This window comes from Coffea eugenioides, chromosome 5 (genome assembly GCF_003713205.1).
Source record: "Coffea eugenioides isolate CCC68of chromosome 5, Ceug_1.0, whole genome shotgun sequence".
In the NCBI taxonomy this organism is placed as follows: domain Eukaryota; kingdom Viridiplantae; phylum Streptophyta; class Magnoliopsida; order Gentianales; family Rubiaceae; genus Coffea; species Coffea eugenioides.
In genome coordinates, this window is record NC_040039.1 from 1,305,508 (window position 1) to 1,320,397 (window position 14,890).

Genomic DNA, 14,890 nt, shown 5'->3' on the forward strand with positions numbered 1-14,890 from the left:
TTACTCTTTTGGATCAAGCCATTTGTTCGACTACAAATGAGATTTAACCTTTCTGTTCCGAAAAAATGATCATATTTGGGTTACATGATAAATTCAGTGTAAAAAGTAGTCGAAAACCTAGGTTGAACTTAATTTTACAGATTTGATTTTTTAAGAAACGTAAATTTATTATTTTAAAAGTGAAAGACAAAAAAAAAATTCATTTAGTGAAATGTGAAGAGCTTTTCAAATGATTTTCCCACTTCAAAATTACTCAAAGCTTTGCAGCTGAAATTTACTTTTTCTTTTTTGGTAAGTTAAATCTAGAGGAGGCAATTTTCGATACGACCTGAAAATATAATATGAATCTAACATGAAATTAATGGGTTTGGGTTGAAATTAATGGGTTTGAGTTAGAATTGGGTCGAACCCGATGAACCTGAAAAAAAAAAGGTCGAATTCAAGTCACCAACGGGTTGACTTGATCACCGTTTATGAATTAAAAATAATTTAATAAATATAAAAATATTTTATCTAACTAAACTAAGTTATTCTTTTTTTCTCAAAGGCATTAACGACTTAATCCTAAATGAATTCGTTTAACTTGTGTGAAGTTGGAATTATTATGTTTGGACAAATGATATATTATATTATTTTCTATTTTTATAGCGATCACAAACTGGCTACAGTCTTATATATCTTTACATCTTTAATTATGACAATCTGCTTGCGATGAATACTGATTTCACAATCATTATCTTAGGGTACCATTCTATGAAATAATTTCCAGTTTATTTCTATTTGTAACTGAAGATAGTTCCCATGGAACTCGTCAGTAATAATCCGTCATCAACTGTAAGAAACCAAGAACACCTACAAATTAATTGCAAGTGCAAAGACTCAAATTCAATCTTAAATTTTCTTCAACCCTTTCAATATCTAGCCACACCTAAAAAAAAAATGAAGGAATCCGTTCAGTGGCAAAGACGACGGAGGACCAATTAAGGCGCGCAGCAGCAGTTTTAGTTTTATTTCTTTCTTGAATCACACATAGATAGATAGGTTCAGCCCCAACAAGAATTGGGCAATTAGTTGGGTAGAAGAAAGTAAGGGCAAGAAACCTTGGAAAAAGAAAATCAGGGAGGCAAAAGAAAAAATTGAGAGAGTCCGTTCTGTACCACCATTTTTTTTCTCTTTCTCTCTCTAGAGGAAGAGATAGAGAGTGAGAAAGTGAAAGAATGTAGGCAGCAGGCCATCGTTTTGTTCGTCAATCTTAAATATTTTGCGTACAAGCAATATAAGTACTTTGTTCAATTTTTTGATAATTCATACAACTTCTTAGGAGTGTCAAATTTTAATAAGAATCGAAATTATATTATATTTGTTTAGATTCATATAATTTATATTAATTATATGGCCAGAAGATGCAACAGTTGAATGTAAAGGTCTATATTCTAGAATGAATCAATTATTACAATTGAACTATTTTAATATCAATTATCAATTATTTCGAATACAAAAAATGTCAAAATTCCATGTAAACAAACAAATAACACAATAGAACCAACAAGACAAAAGTAATAAAGCATGTTGTGTCCCGTAAACTAATTTAGGGTAATTAAATCAAATTTGTATCGACTGTAATGTATTTTGGTATTTTAATATTGATTATTTCAAACACTTAAAAATGAATGAACATTCTATTTTGCCTTATATACTAGACAGTAAAATGATAAATTTTTCTCCCTACCATCATGGTGAAAAGGTATTCCAAGTGGAAAGATTTTTTTTTATTCTGGACATTTTCACATACCAAACTAGGGGTTAATGTAAAATGGGAGAAATATTGAACAAAATGGCCAAAGATTAGGCGCGATCCTCCGTTTCTTTTGCTTCCCAAATTAGTAGTACGACTTTCCAAGTTGGATTGTGCAAGATACTATACAAATTAAGAAGATTTTCCTATTAGAATATTTATGTGGCCTACATGACCACGTATAATATTATTAAGATAACTCCCGTTAATTAGAAGGATGAATAACCATATGAATAAATATGAATAACCAATTACAGAGCTCTAATGAGAATAGATGATTGGAGGAAGTAGGGAGTCCCATATTCATTGTATGTGAACATATTATATGATATTTATTGTGGTACTTTATCTGATAATTACAGTAATTTTAAACTGTATCTTATCATTATGGTTAACAAATAAAGTACGATAAGAAAATTAGAGTTTATCATTATCCCATGATGGGAGGGATTGTGACTCTATAAATGTTCTAGGGCTCTTGGTCCTTCTCACCACTCTGACATACGTTATTTTTACCCATCACTAAAATAACAAAAAAGGGAGTTAGGTGAGGGAAGGCTGGATAGCATAAAGCGATAGTTTACATGATGAGAACATGAAGATTCGGATTCCCTTCAAATTCAAGGAAAATTCATTTGATGGTTGATGGTGCAATCGGGCTCGAGAATCATTGAAGATCCAACCCCGTGTCATGCTTATTTCTTGTTATCATTTATTTAATTGAGTTTTCAGCAATGTTAGTTGTTAATTAGAGTTAATTTGAGAGTTAAGTAAGTTGTTTGAATTAGGGAATAAAGGCTAAGGTCATGTTGACCATAGTTAAGCCAATTTGAGTTAGCTAGTTTCCTATTCTAGTTGAATTAGAGTTTTAGGAAAGTAGTTAAATTGCTTCCAAATTTATTTAGGAAGTTGTGTCAAGTTTAGAAGTCAAGTCAAATAAGGAAACTTGTATTGTTTTCAATTTAGATTAGGGTTTTGAGTCTTGTAAGGTTATAAATAGCCAACTTAATTTAACTATTCAAAAAATATGATGTTGAAGATGAATTAATAAAAAGAGAGTTGTCTCCTTTTATGGAGTTCCTTGATGGAACTTGAGTTTCTTCTTGAACTGTATCAAGTATTAGCTTGGATACTTGTGGTGTTCAAGACAAGATGATCACATCATCTTGTTTTTTTCAAGTCAATAACTAATCCACTAGGTTTCTAGAGACGAGTTCTCTTTAAATCTAGCAAGGTAGTTATTGTTCCATAACCTAATCAAGATAGATCCTTCCGCTGCCTGATCAATTTGGTTCTTCAAGACAGGTTCTTGTTGGGTCAAGTTCGTATCATTACAACCTTGGAGATTGAAAGGCTTGGTGATACAGAGCTGTAGAATTCTTCTCCAAAATGTCTTCAATGTCACAAGGTATGCCAATTTAGAATTTATCTCTTAATTATAGTTTACAAATCATGCTAAAGATCCTGCTCTTTATGTCTAATATTTCCAAGATATAATTCTGTTGTAGCGAGCCGCAACTTGAGACCATGCAACATATTTTTTCCATGGGGGACATTCCCACGGCAATCTGGGGTTTCTTTGGATCGCCATTTGGAGTCTCTTCTCTCGGCAGATCGATCCGTGATCGGTGTATGTCCTGGTGGTTTGCACAGTCGCATCATTGGATCTTGCGATGGGTATTGCACGTTGGGCCAGCAATTATTTTATGGCATTTGTGGAAGGCGCGATGTGGGTTTGTTTATGATGGACAGGTCCTTTCAGCGGAGATCATCTCGAATAGAATATTGGGTGACTTTAGGGACTTACTTGGATCTCAGTTTCCATTCCTTCGATGTCAGGTGCGGGGGTGTAGCTGGCAGGCGGTGATCCGACGCCTTGGTGAAGTCCGTCTCCCTGTCCAGGTGCGGTATGTGCGGTATGTGCGGTGGGTCCACCCAACGGCAGCGGTGGTGAAGCTCAATTTTGATGGGTCTGTCATCACCCATTCACAGGCGGGAGGAGGGGGAGTACCGAGGGATTCTAAGGGTCGGGTGATTTTTGCATATTCGGAGCTGTATAGAAATGTGACGTCATTGCAAGCTGAGGCTAGGGCACTGTGTGTAACGGCCCCACCTCCCCCTAAGGCGAACCAGAGGTTTCGGCGGGCCGCCTGCCCAGCTCTCGCCAGGACTCAGTCGTTCACTACAATCCTCAATGGAATTTCAAGATATATATATCAAATATACATCAAAGGTTCCCAAACTTTACATATCAAAAGCGAAGCGTCCACGCTTCCACTGCGCCACTCTGATCCATGATCCCAATTATGATACAGGAGGAAGTCCAAAACTAGCCTATTACACATCCAAGCAATTCTAAACGTTCAATACAATCCCAATATGAACGATTACACAAAAGGAAATCCAAATTCAGTCCATACATGAGATAATCCATGATAAACACTACAAGCCACTCCTTCGCCTTGAGCCCTGTGGAGGGGAATAAAACATTTTGGGGTGAGCTAGAAGCTCAGCGAGTAACCAAGAAATTCAGTTATCAAATCAGTTTCACAATCGTTCATTTCAATAATGTCATGCTTCAACAATCAATGCACTTTCACTTCTCTCATGAGCCAGTGAAATCATGGTACTTAGACGTCCAACGCTCCAAACAATCATTTAACATTGAACATTAACATTGAACATTGAGCCCATTGGTGCTCTACAGGAACATTAAACGGTGGAGGAGACGTCGGAGTCTAGCACACGAATTCCAAGTACTCATTTGAGCCAAAACATGTCAAGAACTTATATGCCGGCACACAGGATATGCAATCAAAGAAACGATGCAAGAAACATTTTAAAGTAACGTTGCAAGTAGTTTAAGGTCACTCACCTCCACGGCTCACAATCCTCGTCCAATATAGCCAATTCCATCATTCAAGTCCAAGCCTTTCACATGAAACTTAAGGTAACCAACGCTATTAAAAATCGGACAGCATTTCCCCATAAATTCATCCTTTCCATCCTACAATCAAACCCAATCACATAGCAATTAACCACAATTGCTCAAAACCAGAAAACAGTTTTGACGTCCTTTTGCGGTAATGGCACCAAAGGTATTACGAGTATCGGATGGAGGTCCAAGACCCACCGTTTCGAAGCTAAGAACCAGGGCTACAACAATGTAGAAGGTCACTCAGTCCAAATCCTAGCACAACTAGGTCAAAAATGCAGAATACCAAACCAGAATCGTAATTGCAGGTTCCCAAATCACACAATGCTGTAATTCGTCCAACTCAGTCTACACAGGTCCAAATGCATTGATTCCAAAGGCATATGATAGCTAAGGCATCAAGCTACATTTCATCAGAAGACACCAACATCCAAATCCAAAGCAATTCCAGTCAAAACAGACGATTACAATCACAGTTCGCACATTCTGATCACCCAGAACAGCAACAGTAAAAACGGCATAACTCACTCTACACTACTCCAAATGCCCTGAAATTTTGCAGGCACTTCAAACTCATCAATACCTACAAGTTTCATGTTTTGAACAAAGTCCAATTCGGCCTCTAACCCTATGATCTAAAACCGGACAGAATTAGGGGTGATAAAACCCTAACTTTCCACAATTCAATCCAAACCCAAAATTAGTTGCAATTTCCTATCATATGCACCTACTAGATCCATAGCCCCTTATTACCAACCATCAAAAACAACCACACCATCAAGATCACATAAAACCAGAAAATTCCTCAAAAAAATAAAAACTTAACCAAATCACTTCAAACCAAGAAATAAACCACAATTTCTAACACAATAGCCACCATTAGGCATAAATTCAACATCATTAGGTGTAAGAGGATAGTCAATCACTACTTACCAAGTAAACAAGAGAGAGGAAGATGTTGGACACCTTAAGTTCTCCAAAAGCTTCACCAAAACACTCACTAACACCAAGTGGAAGGATTTTATGGAGTAAAAACTAATTTAGGTAAGTAGTTTGGATGATTTGAGCTAGGAATTTGCCAAGATGTTGAAGAGTTTTGTCTTTCTTCTTGCTAGAGAGGGCCGGCCATCAAGGGGTGAAAAATGGTAATTTTTTGTGAATTTTGAAGACATTTAATCCATAAGTCAAAAGGTCAAAACCATGAATAGTAGTCTTAAGTCCTAACCAATATCATGGTGACATGTGGCACTACAATAAATGCATTCCTATCCTTTCTTTTCTCTCTCTCATCAATCATTTCACACACTCTACTTATCTCTTAACACCCGATAAATTTTACATAATATCCGGAATTTAACCTAATTGGCCGAATTTTCTGAACTTTTCGCACTAGTGGGTCCCACGTCCAAAATACGCTTTTAATTTCTCAAAAACTAACCGATACTAGAAAAATTATTTTAAAACTATTTTTGCTCATAAACTTTATCTGGGATTTTTTCTAATCAAGAAAATGTAGAAAAGGCGGGTTTTGTTTTAAACAAAATAAACCCTAGAAAATTAGAAAATTTCCGGGTTCTCAAACTCATTTTTTTTCGGGGCGTCACAATCTCCCCTCCTTAAAAGAATGTCGTCCTCGTCATTCCCTCTTGTACTAATCAAGTCAAGACATCCCGCAAGAATCACTAATACTTCAAACCAAACCCACAGTCCGGCATCCTAAACTTCAAGCCTAGGATACACTATAGAGATCTGAAGCCTAAGCTGTGATACCAACTGTAACGGCCCCACCTCCCCCTAAGGCGAACCAGAGGGTTCGGCGGGCCGCCTGCCCAACTCTCGCCAGGACTCAGTCGTTCACTACAATTCTCAATGGAATTTCAAGATATATATATCAAATATACATCAAAGGTTCCCAAACTTTACATATCAAAAGCGAAGCGTCCACGCTTCCACTGCGCCACTCTGATCCATGATCCCAATTATGATACAGGAGGAAGTCCAAAACTAGCATATTACACATCCAAGCAATTCTAAACGTTCAATACAATCCCAATATGAACGATTACACAAAAGGAAATCCAAATTCAGTCCATACATGAGATAATCCATGATAAACACTACAAGCCACTCCTTCGCCTTGAGCCCTGTGGAGGGGAATAAAACATTTTGGGGTGAGCTAGAAGCTCAGCGAGTAACCAAGAAATTCAGTTATCAAATCAGTTTCACAATCGTTCATTTCAATAATGTCATGCTTCAACAATCAATGCACTTTCACTTCTCTCATGAGCCAGTGAAATCATGGTACTTAGACGTCCAACGCTCCAAACAATCATTTAACATTGAACATTAACATTGAACATTGAACATTGAGCCCATTGGTGCTCTACAGGAACATTAAACGGTGGAGGAGACGTCGGAGTCTAGCACACGAATTCCAAGTACTCATTTGAGCCAAAACATGTCAAGAACTTATATGCCGGCACACAGGATATGCAATCAAAGAAACGATGCAAGAAACATTTTAAAGTAACGTTGCAAGTAGTTTAAGGTCACTCACCTCCACGGCTCACAATCCTCGTCCAATATAGCCAATTCCATCATTCAAGTCCAACCCTTTCACATGAAACTTAAGGTAACCAACGCTATTAAAAATCGGACAGCATTTCCCCATAAATTCATCCTTTCCATCCTACAATCAAACCCAATCACATAGCAATTAACCACAATTGCTCAAAACCAGAAAACAGTTTTGACGTCCTTTTGCGGTAATGGCACCAAAGGTATTACGAGTATCGGATGGAGGTCCAAGACCCACCGTTTCGAAGCTAAGAACCAGGGCTACAACAATGTAGAAGGTCACTCAGTCCAAATCCTAGCACAACTAGGTCAAAAATGCAGAATACCAAACCAGAATCGTAATTGCAGGTTCCCAAATCACACAATGCTGTAATTCGTCCAACTCAGTTTACACAGGTCCAAATGCATTGATTCCAAAGGCATATGATAGCTAAGGCATCAAGCTACATTTCATCAGAAGACACCAACATCCAAATCCAAAGCAATTCCAGTCAAAACAGACGATTACAATCACAGTTCGCACATTCTGATCACCCAGAACAGCAACAGTAAAAACGAAATAACTCACTCTACACTACTCCAAATGCCCTGAAATTTTGCAGACACTTCAAACTCATCAATACCTACAACTTTCATGTTTTGAGCAAAGTCCAATTCGGCCTCTAACCCTATGATCTAAAACCGGACAGAATTAGGGGTGATAAAACCCTAACTTTCCACAATTCAATCCAAACCCAAAATTAGTTGCAATTTCCTATCATATGCACCTACTAGAGCCATAGCCCCTTATTACCAACCATCAAAAACAACCACACCATCATCACATAAAACCAGAAAATTCCTCAAAAAAATAAAAACTTAACCAAATCACTTCAAACCAAGAAATAAACCACAATTTCTAACACAATAGCCACCATTAGGCATAAATTCAACATCATTAGGTGTAAGAGGATAGTCAATCACTACTTACCAAGTAAACAAGAGAGAGGAAGATGTTGGACACCTTAAGTTCTCCAAAAGCTTCACCAAAACACTCACTAATACCAAGTGGAAGGATTTTATGGAGTAAAAACTAATTTAGGTAAGTAGTTTGGATGATTTGAGCTAGGAATTTGCCAAGATGTTGAAGAGTTTTGTCTTTCTTCTTGCTAGAGAGGGCCGGCCATCAAGGGGTGAAAAATGGTAATTTTTTGTGAATTTTGAAGACATTTAATCCATAAGTCAAAAGGTCAAAACCATGAATAGTAGTCTTAAGTCCTAACCAATATCATGGTGACATGTGGCACTACAATAAATGCATTCCTATCCTTTCTTTTCTCTCTCTCATCAATCATTTCACACACTCTACTTATCTCTTAACACCCGATAAATTTTACACAGTATCCGGAATTTAACCTAATTGGCCGAATTTTCCGAACTTTTCGCACTAGTGGGTCCCACGTCCAAAATACGCTTTTAATTTCTCAAAAACTAACCGATACTAGAAAAATCATTTTAAAACTATTTTTGCTCATAAACTTTATCTGGGATTTTTTCTAATCAAGAAAATGTAGAAAATGCGGGTTTTGTTTTAAACAAAATAAACCCTAGAAAATTAGAAAATTTCCGGGTTCTCAAACTCATTTTTTTTCGGGGCCTCACACTGTGCACGGGGCTTGAATTGTGTAACCTATTCCGCCATGGCCCAGTCGTGGTGGAGGGCGACTCAAAGATCCTGATCGACGTTCTACAGGGGTATGGGGGCGTTCCGGTTTCGCTATTGCCAATCCTCCGTCATCTTCGGCAACTCTCGCCAGCTATATCGTCCTTTCAACATATCCATCGAGAAGGTAATGCTGTGGCGGATTCGTTGGCATCGCTGGGTAGCCGCTCCAGCAACTTTTGTCTCTTGCTCTCCTTCACGTCCTTGCCAAGGTCGGTGAGGGGCCTATGTCAGGTCGATAGACTGGGGATTGGGAGTTTTCGATTTTCTAAGAGGTCCTTGGGGCCTAGCTAGAGCTGTAAACGAACCGAATCGAACCGAGTATCTCATGTTTGAGCTCTGTTCGTTAAGCAGTTCGAACAACGTTCGTGTTCGTTCGTTAATTTTCGAACTTCAAACATGTGTTCGTGTTCGGCTCGTTAAGCAAAATTCGTGTTCGAATTCGAGTTCGTGTTCGACTCATTTAACATAAATGAGCCGTTCGCGAACATACTCGAAATGCTCGAATCCAAATTATTTTAAGCCTTAAATATGTCATGCAAATTATTAACTATTCTCAAAAACAATTAAAGCACTAAGTGACTAAATTCTATTATTCATTAACTATATAACTAACATTAACATAAAAATAACAAATAAAACAAAGTAATTTGCCCTCCAAACATAAAAGTCCAGCCATAAAATTAACCCTAAAATTTATCAAATGATAATTATGTCCATGTTCGCGAACGTTCGTTAAAACTCGCGAACATGCTCGTGTTCGCGAACGTTCGTTTAGCATGTTCGCGAACGTTCGTTAAAACTCGCGAACATGCTCGTGTTCGCTCGATTATTAATCGAACAAAAACATTCGTTCGAACTCGGTTCATTTAAGGTTTCGAACGAGTCGAAACGAACCGAGCTACCGAACAGCTCGGTTCGTTTAACAGCTCTAGGCCTAGCTGTAGGTCGAGTGGTGCAGCCTGAACACGCATTCATGTATTCCTTTTTGCTTCATTAATAAAATAAGGTTTTTTTTTTAAAAAAAAAAAGTCTAATATTTCCAAGATACTGTATATTTGTACGAATCACCAGTTCCAAGATGTAGAGCTGTCCAACGCAAGAACTTGACTAAAAACCAAAGACTTTGCTCAAAACTAAAAATTTTCACAAAGAGAAAGCAATATCCATAATGCTGGATGATCGTAAACGATATATCAAATTTACTGGAAGAACTAAATTAAGAAGAGGACCAATTGCTATAATATTACCTACCTTAGAGCAAACTTTAGATTTTCATTTATTACCAGTACCTTTTTACAAGATTTGAACAGGCCTCGAGCTAAGAATTTAAGCAAAACTGAATTGTACATCGATCTTAAGTTTTGAACGTCATTGCTTTCCTTATATGTGTATATATATATAAAAAATAAATCTTATATACATTGACGGTATATACGCCATCACAGTTGAATATACGACATATATACAATATTTGAGTTTCAAATTCAAATTCGGATTATGTGTCATGCATCTAATGATGAAAGTGTATACACTGTCAATGTATAGAAGATTAATCCATATAAAAGAAAACAATTATTCATCTTTTTCCTGGATTAATATCTGCAAGTGATGGAAGTTTAGTTACTAAGTACGTTATTGCATATGAAACAAACTTTGCATAGAAGCTAACAGAACAGTAATATTCTCAACAGTAAAGGTGTACTGAAATGTAAAATGCTCTTGAATAAATATATTGATTTTGGAGAATAAATATCTGATGATATTATTGTTTTTTTATTTGATCTCGCATGGCCCAAGGTTCCTCATACTAAGTAAAACCAGGAACTTGCATTGGAATGCGGATTGGATCAAGGGCTGTTATCTTGAAATTCTTTGTCTAGCGAGTGAGAGATTTTGATCTAGTACCTTTTGCATGTTTTTTTTTTTTCAATACCCTTTTTTTTCTGAAGAGTAAGGGGAAATTAAAACTAATGATACTGTTCGTGATAGTTTTTACTCAAGAACAAACACGAATTAAAAAAAATCAAACGCGACTGCCCTTAGTTTGGGGATTGAAAACCCATGTTTTATTTATTTATTCAATTTATCTCTTGCAAAAGCAACCCGGATTACATTTCATCTCTCACAGGATAATGAGAGGAACTTATTTATTAACATTATCTCTGGCTCAAACCACCGGGATTATATTATACTTATTTCATCTCTCATAAGATAATGAGAGGAACTTACTCATCCACAAAAGACTTTATCATGGACTTTCTTGGGTACTTAATCGTGGACCTGCGATCAAAAGTCAGAGTTTCAGGGTTAACATAAGGCCTGATTGCCTGACTATAATTCTCGTCATAGTATACGTTCCAAAGCATGACGCCTCCATAGTTGGGATAGTCCTGGATTTGGGGAAGAACTTCACGAATAAGAATCCGATGTGGAATGTAACCGCCAGAAGGAGCGGCTTCAGGGGATGCAGGTAATCCCAGGAATAGTTTGTTAACTCCTGGATGTGAAGCCCAATGAGAGCTCCAACTGTTGATGAGGTTGTTGGCATTGCCCATACTATACTGACAAGGCGGATTGTTGTAAAATTGCACCCACACATAATCAAAGAGGCCAGTTCTGATGGCAGCGTCAAGATAATAGTCAGGATAGAAACATTGTGGTGCTGCAGATAAGTGCACCCTTCTCTCTGTTGTTCTATATTCTGAGAGCGCCTTGGCGAGATCATCCAAGAAATCCCTACTTCCACCTTGGATATGAAAGTCTATACCGTCTAAGACAGCATCGCCTAATGGACGATTTTGTGATTCACCGCCAAGGAAATTATTATAGAGATAGGACGCGACTTCCTTAGCATCATCGCGTGAAGAAAGGTTTGGAGCTCCACCGAGAGAAAGAAGCACTTGGATGCCTCGTTTCTGGCAAGCTTTTATCTCAGAACTAAGCGAGGAGCAAGCGCTTCGCTCACAATGCCCAGCTAAGTTCAATTCTGGTGTCTGGCCATTGCCATAATTTATCAGAAAGGCAAGATTCACGTAGTCATAGGTACCTCTCCGGCATGCGTCTTCCAGGCTTCCTTCGTCAGTGTTTTGGCCCCAGTAGGTGGCAATTCCAGCAGCATCGGAAGACCTGATCACTGAAGATATCATCAACAGCGATGTTATTGCTATGACTAGTGCTCTAAAACAGGGAGCCATTTTTTCTCCTCTCGGTTGTTTTTGCAGGCTTGCTTTCGTGTGTATTTTTTGGTTTGGTGTGTATTTGGTTGCCCACAGATCGACCCCTTTTATAGATGAGTCCAGCTACTTGTGTGGCGAATTGAAGACGTGCCAAATACTACCCATCCTTTTACAGATATGTGTAATATGTGCTTTATCAATAATAGTTGATTGTTTACCCAAAGAAAAGTATTATTCGTTGCTCAAGTATCCCGTCGATACATTATTGACAGCATCAGTAAATTTCTTCACTCATCATTTCAACTATAACACAAATATCTTTTTATTTTCGGTTCATGGAGAACTTACAAGTGCCATAATCTTATAAATGGGTATTGAAAATATTTAAATAAAAACTAATAGTATAAAACTCAGTTTTGACTGTTCGAGTGAGCTGATTCAACTGTTGATCGAGTAGCTTTCTGAACTAAGTCAAGTCTCAAACTAAAGATGGATCAAAAAATCGGTCTAGATAGTAAAAACCAACTAGATCGTTTGGCCGGACCAACGAACCGTTGACATGTTTTTACTAAACCGTTTTGAGTCTTGCTTTTCTTTAAAATAAAAAAAAAATGCGGCCCAGCATTAGCATATAATTATCGGAAACGATTAACGCACTATACTTTTTGACATTTTACTATTTAGCCCTCATACTTACTTTTAGATTTCAATGTTACCTCATATTTAAGTTTCTATCATTTCACCTTTAAAAAATTATAATTTAGCTCTAAATTGTTTACAAAATCCAAAATTTATTACTATTCGTGTTCCTATCCACTTAACAATTGTTAGAATTAAACAATGTTACATCCCATTTGTAGTTAAATAAATTATTCGATCCATATTCATTTTTTAAAACAAAAATGGAATTTGACCCGATCCATATTTATTTTTATCACTACAAAAGTGGTATTTGACATTTTTTTTTACATAAAAAATAATTGCATATAGGTCACATGGCGATCTTAGGCTAAAAAGTAGTCAAAAATTTAGATTGGGACCAAATTTTACTAACTTGAATTTGTAATAGATGTAAAATTAACATTTTAAAAGTGAAGAAACAAAAAAACCATTTAATAAAATATAAGGGACGTATTGAATGATTTTTCACATTAATTATTTATGATATATATGGTGTCACAGAGTAACAATGACTTGGTAACATTTAATCTAACGATTGAACCAATAACCTATGACCCAGTAAGATTTCCAGCTTTAAAACCTTCTTAAAAACTTGATTTTCGGAACCACTCATGGACGATGTGGTGCATACTCAAGAGCCACATATATCATCATAATAATGTAATATTACTTACATCATCATGTGTCACTAAATGATTGTGTGCCTAATCGAGATATAGTTTGTGTCGATTCTCCTTTCATTTTAGTAGATTATTGTGTTATTTTGTGGATTTTACTTATATTTTGTGTTTTAGTGATGTCATAAGAATTTGGGATGAAAGAGGACTAAAAAGAGTTGCTGAAAAGTCTATTTGCTATAAAGTATGGGCGCGTCTTAAAGAGCCTAGGAAATTCAGAAGTTGTGGGACCTGAGATTAATTTCAACAATTAAAGAGAATAATTGATTGATTTCTCTGCAGCCTTGAAAACTTTTTATTTTTGGATGGCAACTAGTTAGTAAGGATATTATTATATCATTATCTACGAAAATAGATTATTCCAGTATGGAAGATAATTCCTTTTATTGGAATAATTTTTAGGAGATTATCATATAGATTGTTAGGGCGAGAATATCGATATTTAATTCCCAAACTCTCTCTACACTTTGTCATCGTAGTTAGGTGGTTTTTCTTTTTTCTTCTCTCAAGACAAAAACCTAGTTTTCTCCGCTGCATTTTCTCCATAAGAAGTGGCTAAATTTTCTTTCTAGTTAGAGGATAATCGAAGCCTTGGTTCTACAAACAATTATGATATCTAATTTAAGTTTACTGTTTCATCTATTCGTGGGTATTTTTATACTTCCTGTATTACATGTATGATGATTATTGTGTGTAATTAAATAAGTGGCCAATATTTAATTATTTACAATAGTCTGCTGCCAATTGAAACAATTAAATTCGTAATTGTTTGTCTGTTTTAATATTTGTGTTGACTAGCATAATTGGATCTATATCAGGAAAATATATGATATAATTTAAATGAACTCTCGCAACATGTTTGTTGATTCGAATTAGGCTTTTTTAATTCTTGATGCTGATAAAAGATTTAATTCTATGGTTGTACCTAGGATTATCTTTTAGTTAGAGAAGTAGTTAGTGGCCATACTCTGATTATCGTTAAAGTAAGGAAAGATTGATTGCCAAAGTTTAATGATAATTATAACCTATTTGTTCACTAATATTTGAATTCATCTTTGCTTTAGTGATCAATTATAGGAACCAATCCTAAGATTATTCCTTTGGCTAGAACTCTATTATTATTGGTTTATTCTTAGTTAATTTTCTTTGCATGTTTATTTGTGTTTAAGTTAATTAGTTAGTTTAATTCTCCAAAATCCCCCTTTTTATTCATTGCTTTGGAAGAAAATAAATCAACTCTATCTTGTGGAGACAATCCTACTCATTGCTGCATACAAGTTCGTATTTTCTGGAGTAGTTATTTATTTTTAATTAGTTGACGCCGTGTCACTGAATCAACATGGC

The 14,890-nt window shown here is 36.3% G+C and overlaps 1 protein-coding gene across 1 annotated transcript; it reads right to left on the reverse strand.

The window, feature by feature from the left end:
* Positions 1-11,102: 11,102 nt before the first annotated feature.
* On the reverse strand, positions 11,103-12,251 carry LOC113770922 (acidic endochitinase-like). The gene has a single exon (XM_027315547.1). It carries the CDS (start codon positions 12,204-12,206, stop codon positions 11,238-11,240), a length of 969 nt encoding a protein of 322 aa, XP_027171348.1. The 5' UTR covers positions 12,207-12,251; the 3' UTR covers positions 11,103-11,237.
* Between the last annotated feature and the right edge of the window lie 2,639 nt (positions 12,252-14,890).